General features: G+C 39.7%; 1 protein-coding gene across 4 annotated transcripts in view; it reads right to left on the reverse strand.

Moving 5' to 3' along the window:
- Positions 1 to 15,420, reverse strand: part of PTPRZ1 (protein tyrosine phosphatase receptor type Z1) — a 182,214-nt gene that overhangs the window by 3,703 nt on the left and 163,091 nt on the right. For all 4 annotated transcript variants that reach the window (XM_032870494.1, XM_032870511.1, XM_032870503.1 and 1 more), the window contains 8 exons: positions 13,964 to 14,127; positions 11,984 to 12,119; positions 10,394 to 10,540; positions 4,582 to 4,675; positions 4,186 to 4,259; positions 2,361 to 2,489; positions 1,430 to 1,576; positions 40 to 182 (listed from right to left, as the gene is read on the reverse strand). In XM_032870494.1, coding sequence (XP_032726385.1) covers positions 40 to 182; positions 1,430 to 1,576; positions 2,361 to 2,489; positions 4,186 to 4,259; positions 4,582 to 4,675; positions 10,394 to 10,540; positions 11,984 to 12,119; positions 13,964 to 14,127 — 1,034 coding nt within the window. The remainder of the gene's footprint in view (positions 1 to 39; positions 183 to 1,429; positions 1,577 to 2,360; positions 2,490 to 4,185; positions 4,260 to 4,581; positions 4,676 to 10,393; positions 10,541 to 11,983; positions 12,120 to 13,963; positions 14,128 to 15,420) is intronic.

Consider the following 15,420-nt stretch of genomic DNA (forward strand, 5'->3'; position numbering starts at 1 on the left):
AGTGCTCAGGCATGAAAGAGTCGGCAGAGAGGAACTTACTCATCATGGACAATCACAGGCCCATCCCTGTTGGCAGCTTCCTCTTTGATAATACCTATAAGTTCAAAAGTTTTACTAATGGGGCTATCTGGATTTGGCCATTTGGGGCACTGGAAATGCCTCACTTCAAGTACATAATCATCCTATAAGAAGAGAGAAAAATTAATATTTTTAGAAGAGTCAGGAATGACAGGAAGGTAACAGAACCAAATCACATGCGTGGGGGCACAGCAGCGGTTACGGCCTATCCTCTGTCTTGGAGGGAAGAAACTGCTGTGATGCCTCATTTCCCATGTGTAGATGTAATCTCTTTTTCATTCTAAAAATAAGTCTTATTTGTGGCTTCATGATGCCAATCGAACTCTGAAACCATATACCAAAGACGTCTCTGTGCCACTACTTAATACAAAAAAAGACATCTTCAGTGTTAACATTTGTTTTAAAAATAACATAGACCCCCTACAAACACCAGCATCAATGGAGGGGAGAGTGGGATTACATGACAGGGCGGGGAGATGCTGGCAAGGGGGACGGACATACAGTCTGCCGGTTCGCACGTCAGGGACCAGCCCAGGCTGCGTGCCTTTAGAGCCCTCCGACCTCCGACCCCCAGATTCCTAAAGTGGACTCAGTCAGATGCTACATGGGAAATAAGCGACAGAACCTAAATTCTATACGGTTTGCCACTTTCAGAACTACAGTATAGTAAAGTGCGACATTGAAATCATCTAAGACATGATTTAAACTTTCTCCGATTGGGGACGTATTCTGCATCTCACATGCTTTACTCCCTATTATTAGTATCTGTTAGCATTTTACTGTAGCTGTAGAATAAATTATGTACTGTACTAGAATTCTAAAAATAATTCTTGACAAGGAATTCAGATTGCTGCCTTGCAGATAACCAAGAATTAGCAAAATGATCCTAGTTCGTTATACTGCACATTGTCAGAGCTCTTCTTCACTTATAACACGCTGTCTCTTGGTAGATAGCGGTAAGCTCACTTTGGTAGATAATATTTTTCTCATTTTACTTAGAAGAATTCAAGATAAAAATTTCCCTTAAAGCATGAGAATTAGGATTAATGAAATTATTATTATTTTTTTTTTTACAGTTTATTCTCAATTTAAGTTCTGTCAGAACTACTCTGGAGTCAAAGAGAAATCCTTGATTTCCTGTGTGTGAATGGTGCAGTTTAGTGGCGATGAATGTTTAATGATTCTATAGGATTTGCAAAATGAAAGTGAAAGTAAGGTAAAACTGATTATTTGGGTAATCAGTTTTGTAAGAAATTAGGTTCCTTTTTATTTCTAGGGAAGACCCTTAAACCAGCATATATTTAACATAACTTGAAAGCTTAAGATGAAAATTTGTCAATTATGTCCATACCTGTGTAGCTTCTAGGATAAAATCTTGAATTATAAGTTTTTCTTCATTTGACAGACATTTGTGTTCTTCAGTCATAAGAGTGACCTTAAAACTCTCACAGTTTATAGGCTCATCTTTATTTGGCCAATAAACAAACTCGTCTTCTGCCTGGAGGATTAAATAACAAAGAAGTACGATTTTCATCAAATGTTTAATAAGTCAGACTGTGAAATAAAATTAACTGGTTGACACAGAAAATTCAACTCGAATTTCTCTTTGGATCTCAAAACATACTCTTCAAATACTGAGGCTTATACAAGTTTGATGCTGAGAATAAAATATTACACTTAAGAAACCAAACTGTTGCTTTGTTGTTTTGAGCTTAGCTCATCAGTAATAACGGTAAGTTGTTACTTCTGTAAACGATAACTGAGTAGAGAAGATTCAAGTGATTTTAAGAGCTTGGCAGCTTCCCGTGTCATCTGGAATGGTCAGTCTAACTTTAGAGCTAAGAAATAAATCTCTCAGTTAAGTATATGTGCAAAGCCTGAACAAAATAGGCCTTTTTTTTTTTTTTTTTGTACTTCTATAGATCTCCTTAAACTGAGGGACTCTCCAAATATCCCGAATTTTATTTTTTTTTTAATGTAAACAGAAGCATATGGACTGATGGCATGTTGCAATTCTATTTTTCTTCAGCAGTATCACAGAATACTTAAATGTAAGTTCATTTCAACTTACTGTTTTTAAAAACTGTCATTCAACAACGTCAGACCTGGGAGGTGACATAACCAAATGAGGCCCAATAGTAGACAAGGTGCAACTCCAGTGACATTAGTTAGTTAGCTGAAAAAAATTACTTAATTTGTTGGTATGCTTGGCCTTCTGGGTGTTGTGACGTGCTATCTCCTATAAGACAAGTACCAAAAGTCCCTGGGGGTGAGGGGCTTACCATGTTTTGACCATCAGGAAGCATAACTACCAGCTGGGCATTATGGTCCCATATCATCCTCCAGAAATCCTTGATGGTATGGAGAAGAGGATGCTGGGTGATGATGAATTCATTGCTCTGATAGTAACCCTACGAAACCAAAAATAGAAAGAGTCTGGCATATGACTTTAGATATTCCAAATACGTGTTTAAGCTAATGGACCTTAACTCTAGGGAGTCTTTTTATTTCTAGATTGTGTCGGTAAATAACAATGTGATCATTATAGCTGATGTCTACCAGGCACTCTATATGCCTCTGTACACCAGGCACAGGACTAGCATTTTCTTCCTCCTAAGTCCCCTACGTCTCACAGAAGTACTATGTGACAGAAACGGAGGCTTAAGAAGTTAAGTGTTGTGCCCAAGTCTACCTAGCTACCACGTCTAGGAGCAGACTTACCAAGATGGCACATGGACCATGTCTCCTACACTAGACAGAATGGAAATCCAGAGGGGGGTTTATATTTCTCACTTTCCACAAATCCGAAGGCAAGATGCCAGATCATACTCCTACTGACAACAGAACCACCTTGGTGTCCAGACGCCCTGCCTTCCTCCATTGGAGAGGAATCAGGAGGCACCCTGCAGATTTTGCTGCAGAAACGTGGAACCTGGGGCTATTGGATTGGTCATGATTTCCGTGTTGCTGCTCACTAAAATCATGGCCCGTTGACCTCTTCTGCTCTGGGTCTCTGAGTTCCTGTCCCTACTTCCCATGGTCTCATTGGACGTGGCATTATTCAGATGCTACCCCCACACATCTCCCTGTTTTCTGCATGGATAGTCCTAAATAGTCTGTATTTTTAACTTTTTAAATTTTTTAAATTTATTTTTTATTTTTTACTTTTTTACTGACATATAATGTATTATTTGCTCCAGGGTACAGGTCTATGCATCGTCAGGCTTACACACATCATAGCACTCACCAAAGCACATACCCTCCCCAGTGTCCATAACCCAGCCACCCCATCCCTTCCCCCCGCACCACCCCAGCAACCCTCAGTTTGTTTTGTGAGATTAAGAGTCTCTTATGGTTTGTCTCCCTCCAGATCCCATCTTGTTTCATTTTTTCCCTCCCAACCCCCCATGACCCCCTGGTGTGCCTCCCAAATTCCTCACATCAGAGAGATCATAAGATAACTGTCTTTCTCTAATTGAATAGTCCTATATGTTTTCTTTGCTGGATAAACGAAACAGTGATTTTGGCATGGGAATTACAACCTTTTCATCTGAGGCCAAGCTCTATGATTGAAAGATTTGAAATGGAAACGAGGGGCACAAAACAGCCCATTAAACCCACCCCCCCTTCTCATAGAAAATCTAAACACAGAAGGAAAGGATTGTGTCTTTAGAAATCCTGGTCTCCAAATGAGCGCAGTCCGCTGGGTCAGCACTTCTGCACACCTGGGTTATGGTAAAGCCAGGGAGACAGGCTTTTCTGAAGCTGCCCTGTCCTGGGTCTGTTCAGGGTAAATAAAATGGAGCCTCTTAGATGGCTGAGTGGACGCGTTCTATCTTCTCATCAGTCCTCGATGGGGAGTTTGGTTCCTGCACTTACTGATTTGAATTGCTTGAGGGTTCTCCAGTCCCAGCACACATAAAAACATCAAGGAATGCTGTTGTTCTATCTGCCCGTACAGGCGGTGGTCTGCGGCCATTAGATTTGACTTCCGCCCACCAGTGGTGCTAACCTATATCTGCAGCCACTGCTTCAGGAAGCCCATGCTGGTTTGGGTTCTGGTAGCACAAGCTGGTAGGTAGCTTTCCAGTGATTCCTCTGACTTACCATGATATAGGAGGCATTGATGTAGTCTGTACCTTCCCCAATCAGAGATGAAATGCCAACCCTTGATCTTTCCACTGGAACACAGAACACGCGTCATGAACCACCATGCTCACGGCTCCATACCCCTTCCCCCACCCCCATATTGCAAAGCACAGCTGCGTGTCTCAAGTTGAGTGTCTTTGATCTGTAAGCTAGTTTTTCTATGTGTTTTACATTTTTTAGATGGACTTCAGGATTTAAGAGTCCTTTTTAACAGATACATTATCAGGCAAAATTAGAAAAATACTGAGCGAATCAATTCATTCCAAGATGTAAAAATACTGTCATATTGCCTCAAAGGCTTCTATTATAAAAAAGACTTTTTTTTTTTTTCCCTCCTGATTCAGTATAACCCACCAGGGATGATGGAAGAAGTTCTGTTCTTTTCTCTGTTGCATTGCTTCAGGGCTGTAGAATAGTCACTCTGTTGTATATTTGATTGACTCAGGAGCTGAGAAAGGAAGTCAAGGAAAAATATAGATTATTTAAGTCACCCAAACACACATACACACACACACGTGACCCAACCAAGAAACCAAGATAAGATACTGAATATGCATGTATCTGGTTTTGCAAGAATTCCTTGAACTTACTCGCTGGCACATCGATGTTCTCTACATGAGGGGAGCCAGAAGCAGCACAGAACGTCCTCTAGTTTGATGTCCAGCCCTAGCAGGATCTTACCCATGGCTTCCTCTATAGGTGGGTGCTCTGTCTTCCACTTACATCTCACACTGCACTTGGGGGTAAATTGCATGGGATGTGTGTGTGTGTGTGTGTGTGTATACATATATGTATATATACGTGTATATATAGTTGGATTTCATTCGTTCTTTTCGTACTCCATTTCACAAATAATCTATTTGATGTTTATTCCCCCAACTAGCAAATGTCAGGATTATTTCCAATATTTTGCTTTTCTAAACTTTGTAGCAATGAGCATCTCTTGTATGTTTCTTAACACCCACACATGGCATTAGGAGTCATCAGCATTTCATTTTTGACAGACTAATAGACGATAAGTGGTAGACCATGGTTTTGATTTGCATTTCCTTCATTACTGTGAAATTGTGAATTGTAGCATTCATTAGCCATTTAGGTTTCTTCTTTGATGGTTGCCTTTTTGTATTTCTACTTCACTATTGGTTATTAATTTGTAGAGGGTTTTGATGTCTTGAATGTTAAGTCTATAATCTGTTTAAAAAGTTGTTAAGGTCTTTGTTCTCTTTAATCACAGAGACACTCAGAGCCAAATAATTTTTTAAGATTTCTGCAAATTATGTTTTTATTTAAGTCTTTTTCTACCCTGATGCCTTCAAAATATATATTGATAGTATTCTTAACATAGTTATAAAACATTGCTGTTACCTTTAGGAACCTAATCCATCTTGAATAATCTTAGTGTTTGAGGTGTGGTAAGAACTTAATTTTACTTGTTTCCACATGGAAACAGTCCCAATTTCTCTTACTGGTTAGTCTCTTTCCCTCATTGATTTATGGTATCCTATCTACCCAATAACCCTTTCCACATATGTATGGTTCCTCTGGCTGATTTGTCTGTTTTTCAATGTTAGTGGATCATATCTGCATAATAGGTCTTTCATATGCTGCATAACACATTTCTATTTTATTTTTTATTTTTAGTATTGCTTTGGATGTCTTTGCTCTTTACTTTTCTAAATGTTAATTTTAAGATCACTTCTTGATTTCCCATGAAAAATCTTGAGGGAATGTGACTGGTACCGCACTGATTTTTATACTTAATTTAGGAGAACCAACATCTTCATAATATTTCCATTCAGGAAAATTGTATCTACATTTGTTGGGTCTAATTCTATGCTCTTCATTTCAGTTTTATAGTTTTTTCATCTACACATTCATTGCATCTTTTGTTAAGTTTATTTTTGAGACCACAGAATTTTTGTTTCTGTTTGCTGTGGTTGTTGAATTGGCTCTTTTTGCTCCTACATTTTATCTAACAATTGATAGCTAATGAGTTACAATGCTATTGATTTTCATATATACTTGTTGACCTGTAATGAGTTGAGTTCTAATAAGAAATATCTTCACTTTTGTTTCTCTTGATGTTCTATATAGATAAGTGTATCATCTGCAAATTCTTTTCTACTTTTATATTGTTTTTGTTTAACCTGATTTCCAGTAGAATGTTGACTAAGTGTCAGCAGCTGGCATTTCTTATTTTTTTAACCTATGAAAATTTCCAACTTTAAATTTTGTGTGTGACATGTATATTTTAGCCACTGTAAGATGAAGAAAGCTTCCTTCTATTTCTAACTTACTAAGAGTTTTTGTTATGAATAGCACTTAATTTTATTTACTGTTTATTCTACATCTTTTGATAGGGCTATACAATTCTCGTAACTAAATTTGTTCATATTTTCTAATGTTAAATCTTCACTTCATTCTTGAAACAAACTCTGTGAACCCTAACTGGTCATAATATTCAAAAAGAAAAACACACTGCTGGATTTGAATTGCTGATTTTGAGTGTGAGAGAGAGAGCATGAGCAGTGGAGGGGGAAGGACAGAGGAGAAGCAGGCTCCGCACTGAGGAGGGAACCGGATTCCAGGACCCCGGGATCACGACCTGAGCCAAAGGCAGATGCCTAACCCACTGAACCACCCAGGCACCCCGATATTTTTAAATAGAATTTTAGTATTTAAGTTCATAAATGAAACTAGCCTATACATTTCCTTATTTATACTATCTTTGTACAGTTTTGGTACCAAAGTTACTCCAGTAAAATAGTTGGGTTTGTTTTCTACCTAGATATTTTACCCTAGAGTTTGGAATTTTCTGTCCCTTAAAAGTTTGGTAATTCTTTCAGTTCAGATTTTATTTTGGAGGTGAGATTTTTGGCAAATGATACAATTTACTTAATGGTTATTGGTCTAGTTGGAGTTCTCATTTCTTTGTAAGTATATCTTGCTCACTTTTTCTTAAAAAAATTTTCTTTCATGTAGTTTTTCAAAGGTATTGTCACAAGTATGTACATATTATGCTTTTTAAGTTAGAAAAAACACCTCAAATATTTATAATTATGCCTCTGTTTTTTTATCTTAATATTTATTTCTGTGTACTCTCTCCTTAGTTTTCTCATGAATCCGACCACAGGTTTCTTTGTTTTACAGTCTTGACAGAACTTACATCTGGTTTTGTTTCATCTCTGTTTCTATTTAATTACTTTATCTTTCTATTTAATTTAATTTAATCTATATTAATTTAATTTAATAAGGCTTTAACTTTCTTAAGATTTTTCTGTCTCTCTCTTTGGGTGTACCATGTTTCTCTTCTCATTTTTACATGATGTGCCTGTTTCATTCACTTTTATTTTTTTTATTCTCAAATGAATTGTTTAAGGCTATAATTTCTTTCTAGATACAACTTCAGTTGTACTGTACAAGTTGTGCTATGTAATGCTTCTATTGACCTTAAATTCTAAAGATTTTATAATTGACTCTTTAATAGGTCAATTATTTAAAAGAACATTTTCATTGTCCAAATATCTGAATTTTTTTCTGGGCAGGTTTTCATGGTCAATTTCTAATTTGACTGGATTAGGTGCTGAGAATAGGGTTAGGCTTGTAGAGATTGCTTGACATTAACTCTTTGCCTCCAGTAGCTATTTAACATCTTCATTGTAGAATATGTGTACAAACACCCAGGTATACCCCATGCCCGTGCACACACACATACCCCCCCCCACACACACACACCCCTCCTGTGTCACACAGGGAATAGAAGCTGCAGAATATTACCTCAGTCTCCAGCATTGGAGCCCGTACACTTCCTGCTATCCACACCCATCTAGGTGTCCCTGCATTTTGCCCCAATCCCTCATCTTGAATCCTGCCTCTTTACCCCTCCTCAGGATCTCCTTTCCCTCTAGTAATCTCTCCTCCCCCATGTACCCACTGCCATGGATCTCTTTCCATTAATTTTTTTTTAAAGTAATCTGTTTTATTTTTTTAAAGTCAACTCATTATGTTATATACAACTAATCAATCACTGAACTCTACATCTGAGACTAACCATATACTACATGTTAATTAACTGAAATTAAATTTAAGAAAATTTTAAAAATTAAAAAATAAAATGAGGTATAACTGACATATGATAGTACATTAACTTCAGGTGTATACCATAATGATTTGGTATCTGTATACATTGAAAAATAATCACAATAAGTCTAATAAATATCCTTTACCATGCATAGTTACAAAATCTTTTAAGATCTACACACTTAACAACTTTCAAATATGCAATACAGTATTATTAACTATAGTCACCATGCTGTACATTATATCCCTGAGCCTTATTTGCTTTATAACTGGAAGTTTGTACATCTTGACCCTCTTCACCCAACTGGCCCATCCCCTACCTTCTGCCTCCAGCAACCATCAGTCTGCTCTCTCCATCTATGAACTTTTTTTTATTCCACATATAAGTGGTATCATATGGTGTTTGTCTTTCTCTGACTTATTTCCCTGAGTTATTTCTGACTTACTTCATTTGCCATAATGCCCTCGGGGTCTATCCATCTTGTGGCAAATGTTAAGATTTTATTATATTTTATGTCTGAGTAATACACTACATTTTCTTTATCTATTCATCCATCAGTGGGCACTTAGGTTGTTCCCATATCTTAGCGACCGTAAATAATGCTGCAGTGACCATAAGAGTGCAGGTATCTTTTGAGTTAGTGTTCTTGTTTTCTGCAGATAAATACCCAGAAATAAACAGACATGTAACTTACTTCAAGGAATTGTATCTTTGGAGAAACCTGAATGACTAATATCTTATGCATGCGTGCGTGCGCGCGCATACACACACACACACACACACACACACACACACATTCTGTATCTCCGCAGTTAGGCGTTAAGAGGAAAGAATCAAATGTCCCTCTCTTAATTAAGATTCTGGCCTCAGAGTTGATATTTCCATTTTGATCCTGGGTTATCTAACATAAGCCATATCAATTATTTTATGCAGTAGTGTAGGGGTAAGTCATGCTAAAAGGAGAATTCTGTTGAAAATGAAAAAAATATTTATATATTTTTTTAATTTAGAAGAAAGCTATCCTAACAACCTAATGTTTATGTTTTATACTCCTTTATTATCTATTTCTGGAAGCCAAACTTCATACTTTCTCTTTCTTCAGTGTTCCGTTGTCACTCAGATAAGCTTTGCTGAATAAAAACATTTATGTCCTCCTGATGGGAGGTTCAAAGCACAGAATTCACCTCTCATCTTTCTTTACTCCTCCAAAGGCACAAGAGGTGCTGACTGATAGACAAAAAAGCAAAAGGAATTCGTAGGGACTAGTATCTTTTATGTTGTAGCCTGGGGAGAAAATGAAAACAACCGCCCTGAGATCTCAAGCTTTGTTCACTCTCCTGGGTTTTTCCAGGGTCCTTCGATTTTTTTCTAGATATTCCTTCTTCAGAAACTGGCCCTGTTTCTCTGGGAATCCTGGGAAGGAAGAGGTTAGGATATCCATTCTGTGGGAAAACCACAACTAGGCAAATCCCCCTAGCACAGCTACAGGGTCCCGTAAGATCTACTTTCTGAATTCTTTGCTGACAGATTTCTGGAAGCCAGAGAACTAGGATTGTAGAAGGTATGGTATTGAACAAAACATACTCCCTTCTCTAGCTCACTGCCTTGTGACAAGGTGAGTGGGAGAAATTGGGGTTGAAAAGCTATTGTCCTGGGGTGGCCTCTTCTCTAGTCTAGGGCCTTCAAGTGAGACAGCTTTTTCCCCACGAGGGGCATGAACAGCCTGAGCCGGATCACTCGTCGTGAAGTGGTCTGGGTTTTTCAAAGGGAAAAGAGCACTTCTGCAGTCTGTATTATGAGGTCTGCCTGTCCTTTCTGTTATGCTCTGTATCCTCCTTTCTTGGACCAAGTTTGCCATTGCAAACATTAATCTAGAGTTCTTGAGAACTTTTCTTCTTGCTAGTCAAAATTAAGATTCTCCTTGAAACTGACCATGTGGCTTTGTTGCCCACTGTAAAGAACAACACAAAGGCACTGCACCAACTGTGCTCCGAACCCACGCACATGGCCTTGTCAACTCAAATAAGAAGATGCAGGAACACTTAATTGGATGGTAGCATCCAAGAGGCTTCCAAGAGAACTCACCTTGAATTGTTTCTCTAGCTTCGTCTTGCCTGTTGGTCCAGGAATGAGGAGCGTGTTGACATAGGCATGAAGGTGGCTGTCTGGCACTTCAGTCTCTTTGCTAAGTATGGCCTCAACCAGAGCATCGTGAATGAAGACATACTGTTCCTGGCAAAACGATGACAAAGGGGAACGTTATTTTAGGTTTTCTTTAAACATACCGAAGTACAAAAGTTGATATTTTTCACTGATGGACAAAAAGAGTCTTCCATAATGGCAGGGATGGACCCACAGAAGATTGCTTACTAGACCTGGCAGGTAATCAGATGGAGGAGAGGAAGCAGTCAGGAGACAACACAACTCTTCTCGGCCCTCATTTCTTTCCTTTGTATGTGTTGGCATCGGTGGGAAAGAGAGAAAACAATGCTCTCTGCCCAGCCTTCAAACCTGCCACCTGCTTCCATGTTTTGCATGAGGACTTCCCTGATTCTGTATTTCTCATGGGTCTTCTTCTTCTGTCCATTCCAAGTCTCCTTTTAGCCAGTCCTATATAACTTAGTGCACTTTTACGTACAGTTTTTAATCGTCTCTTATTTCCTGTACGGGACTCTTCCCCGGTCTAATCTGACTACAGTGTCATTTCCTCCATGGAATGAAGTTTGTTTGGTTTGATTACCACCCACATGGCCATTTGTCTCATTACTCTCAAGCTGCCATACATACTTTCCAACTTAAATTCATTTTTATTTAGAAACAGGAGGAAAGAATACAGATATACAGACTTTTGTCCTGCATCATATACACTATCTGGGCTTAAAAAGAGATATAATTTGAGCATAATTCATACTTCTAAAATATGAAAGTGAATGCATTTATTCACTATAGTTAGGAAAAATCTGAGGTTTTGCTAGCAGGGAGGGGCACTGCCTGATCCACTGACTCTTTTTTTTTTAAATCTTCTCTGTCATCAGTGTCATTTCAAAGTTATTCCCCATTCGGTCACTAAATAGACAAAATGTAGCTGGTCCATCTAGGACATATACTGCAATTACCTAGTGTCATGGGTTGAATTGTGTCCCCCAAAAAGATATGTTGAAGCCCTAACCACCCCCCACCAGGACCTCAGAATGTGACCGTGTTTGTAAACAAGTTTGCTGCAGGTGCAACTAGTTAAGATGAGGTAGTGACCGTCGCTCTTTTAAGAAAAGGGAATTTGGACACACAGACAGAGAAGACAGCCCTGGGAAGATGGAGGCAGAGACAGAATGAGGAAGGCTGCTACCGCCCAGGACAGGCAGGGCTACCAGAAACTCAGACCAGGGAGAATCATCCTCTAGAGGTTCCAGACACAGCATGGCTCTGCAAGCACATGGATTTTGGACTTTTATCCCCTAGATCTGTAAGGCAGGACGTTTCTGTTGTTGTCAGCCCCCCAGCTGGCAGTACTTTAATACAGAAGCCCTATGAGAGGACTCAACCCAGTAAAACAAAGTCTGGTCCATCCAGGGATAGCATTTTGTGACACCTCCAGCCCTTAGATAAATAGCGTCCTTCTCGTTGGGGGAGGGGGGAGAACAACAACAACAACAACAAGTATCCTTTTTCTCATACCTCGGTCTGCACCAAATAGTTTCTTTGTGAACGAATGTGTTTTAGGAAGCCGAACACGTTGACGGTCCCTTCCTCCTGAATCTGCTGCAACATACTGTCTAGCACGATGTACGTGCCGGTTCTGCCCACCCCGGCGCTGGAGAGAACGTAAAGCAAGAACCGCTTCAACGTCAAGCATTAGGTACATTTGAAGACAGGTCACTCCTGGCTATCTTGGAAATTAAAATGATTTTCTTCCCCAAGCGACTGAGCCACAGAATACATAATGTAGCAATCCCAAACCAAACGATTTCGTCGTTAAGCATAATGCCTCAAGTAACAAACTGTTTGCTTTCTAATGTGGGGCTACAGGTCAAACTGTAAAACAGCCTATTTCTGTGGGAGATTTTTAATTCATTCATTCACTCATTTGAGAGTCTAAGATTTTCAGTAATTGCATTTATTAATCATCATATAGGATAGAGAATGAAAACATTCCGTATCAGAGCACAGCAACTAGACACTTAATCTGAGGAAAATGAAAGCATCGGCTTCACCCAACTCTGAAAAGAAAAGGTCCTGGGTCTGTGTTGCCGGGTAGACATGTTTGTGTAAAGGTTTTCACATTAATTGGAAAAATAATTTGATAAGGCTTTCAGCTGAAAATATCGTTTCAGGGAGATCGTGAGGAATAAAGCATAACTTCAGTCATTTCTAAAGGGCCATTATCTATGGACTTCTTCAAAGCCTCCACCGGAGGGACGGAATTCAGAGACAGGGAGTCTTTTCAAATCTCCGACAAGTAGGAAGTGCTAGAGTGGAAAATTAGCACCGGCTCCTCACAATACCCTGGTCCTCCTCCATTTGCTAAGAAACAATCCCTGACCTTCAGAGCTCTTCTTCTTGCATTTTCCTCCTTCTTTCAGCTTATCATGAGGCTAACAGATGAAAAAACTCAAGATAGGTCTCTCAAACTTTGAGGATAACTCCTGAGATAGATAATTAGAATGTGTCAGATAAGCTGTTTATCAAAAGAAAACACTTCTGTAAAAACACACACAACGCTTTGATAAAAATAGTGTACATAGAAATCAGCTTGATTTGTGTGGTCAGAAAGCTTGGCACACAATCAGGAAATGTTAACTGTTATTTTCTTTTAAAGATTTTATTTATTTATTTGACAGAGAAACGGTGAGAGAGAAAAGCAGGGGCAGAGGGGGAGGGAGAAGGAGGCTTCCCACTGAGCAGGGAGCCTGATGCGGGGCTTGATCCCAGAACCCCAGGATCATGACCTGAGCTGAAGGCAGACACTTAATGACTGAGGCACCAAGGCACCCTGTTATTTTTATTTTAACTGAAAAATATTTGACTAAAACCTCTGACACATTTTTTTCTCTTTGTCTGAAATATCCTTATATCTCTTCATCAAATTAGCTTTGGAAATAAAGTAATTGAGTACAGATGAGTTGATAACACCTTAATATATTGGAGAGAACTCAAAAAATGAGAAAAGAATTTTGATCCCAAACTGTTCAAAAACAACTTAAAAGTATTTCGCCAAATTCTTCACCCTCTGTACCTTTTGGTTTCTCTCATATAAACCTGACATAACAACTCTACAAGAGACCACTAACTCCTGGGGACAGGGGTTATGTCCCAAGCATTTTTATCCTATGACATTATGTCGTAATAAATGTTTCTTTAATGACAAAACATTGTTCCTCCTGCCTCACACATTTAATACGTTAAAATCCAATTCAATAGTTCAACAGAATAATAAACATCATAAAAAATATCTGGTGCTTTGAAATGTTCAGCAATCAAATTCTGAGTCTGGCATATTCATGTCCTAGCGGTCAAAGCTTTTGAAAATGCGCGTGCAATCTCACCTGCCTCACTCCACGAAATCATCCTGATTTTGGCAAAACCTTTGTTCCTCGGATTCCCTCTTTGTTAGCGGAAGCCACTCTGTGGATTTTGAAACGTGGCTCTGAGACTCACCTGCAGTGGACAACGACGGGCCCCACAGCGTGGCGCTTGGCGTGGGATGCCTTACGCACAAAGGTCAGCACGGGCAGCGAGTCCTCCGGCACCCCCATGTCGGGCCACTGAGTGTAGTGGTACTGTGTAACCACACGCCCGCTGGGTCGTCCCTTCTGGGACCCCTGCAAGGGTTCAGAGAGCTGGTCACAGGAGCCCACGCGGATGTGTGCGCCTGCAAACACACACGTGCACACGCACCGGTCCTTACACAGCAGCCGGAGTTCGGTGGTACAGAGGGAGGTACAAAAATACGCTGTTGCTCGTGATGTTTACTTGCATGTGTAAATTTGACTAGCCTATGGTGGTTAGTAGTTTGGCCAAATACCAGTCATACCAGATATTCCCGTCAGGATTTTTTTTTTTTTAAGATTTTATTTTTATTTTTTAAATTTTATTTATTTTTAAGATTTTATTTATTTATTTGACAGACAGAGATCACAAGTAGGCAGAGAGGCAGGCAGAGAGAGAGGAGGAAGCAGGCTCCCTGCTGAGCGGATAACCCGATTCGGGGCTCGATCCCAGGACCCTAGGATCATGACCTGAGCCAAAGGCAGAGGCTTTAACCCACTGAGCCACCCAGGCGCCCCTAAAAATTTTATTTTTAAAGTCATCTCTACACCCCATGTGGGTGTTCATAACCCTGAAATCAAGACTCACAGGCTCTACTGACTGAGCCAGCCACGGGCTCCTCCTTGTCAAGGTACTTTTTAGGTGTGATTAACATTAAATTAATAGGTTTCGAGTAAAGCAGGTCACACTCAGTGATGTGGGTAGGCTTTCTCCAACTGACAGAAGGCCTTTAGAATAAAGACTGAGGTTTCCTAAAGAAGGAATTTTCTTTGTAATTAAAACATAAAAATGTTGCCTGAATTTCTGGTGTGAAGTCAATCCCTTTAAAATCTCTCTCTCTCTCTCTCTCTCTCTCTCTCTCTCTCTCTGGGTGCTGGGTGGCTCAAGTGAGTGTCTGACTCTTAGTCATGATCTCAGGGTCATTTAGCCCAGTGTTGGGCTCCAAGCTCAGCACACAGTCTGCTGGGGATTTTCTCCCTCTTTACCTCCTCCCACTCACAAACACACTCTCTCTCTCTCTAAAATAAAATAAATAAAACCTTAAAAAAAATCTCTCTCTCAGGGCACCTGGGTGGCTCAATGGGTTAAGTCTCTGCCCTTGGCTCAGGTCATGGTCTCAGGGTCCTGGGATCCAGCCCCTCATCGGGCTCTCTGCTCAGTGGGGAGCCTGCTTCCCCTCTTTCTCTGCCTGCCTCTCTGCCTACTTGTGATCTCTCTCTTTGTGTCAAATAAATAAATAAAATCTTAAAAAACAAACAAACAAACTCTCTTTCAATGTCCATCACATACCACACACACACACATACACACAACACGTTTCTCTGCAGAACTCTGATTTATGTCAT

Source organism: Lontra canadensis, unplaced genomic scaffold (genome assembly GCF_010015895.1).
Source record: "Lontra canadensis isolate GAN:19392208 unplaced genomic scaffold, GSC_riverotter_1.0 scaffold2, whole genome shotgun sequence".
Taxonomy (NCBI): domain Eukaryota; kingdom Metazoa; phylum Chordata; class Mammalia; order Carnivora; family Mustelidae; genus Lontra; species Lontra canadensis.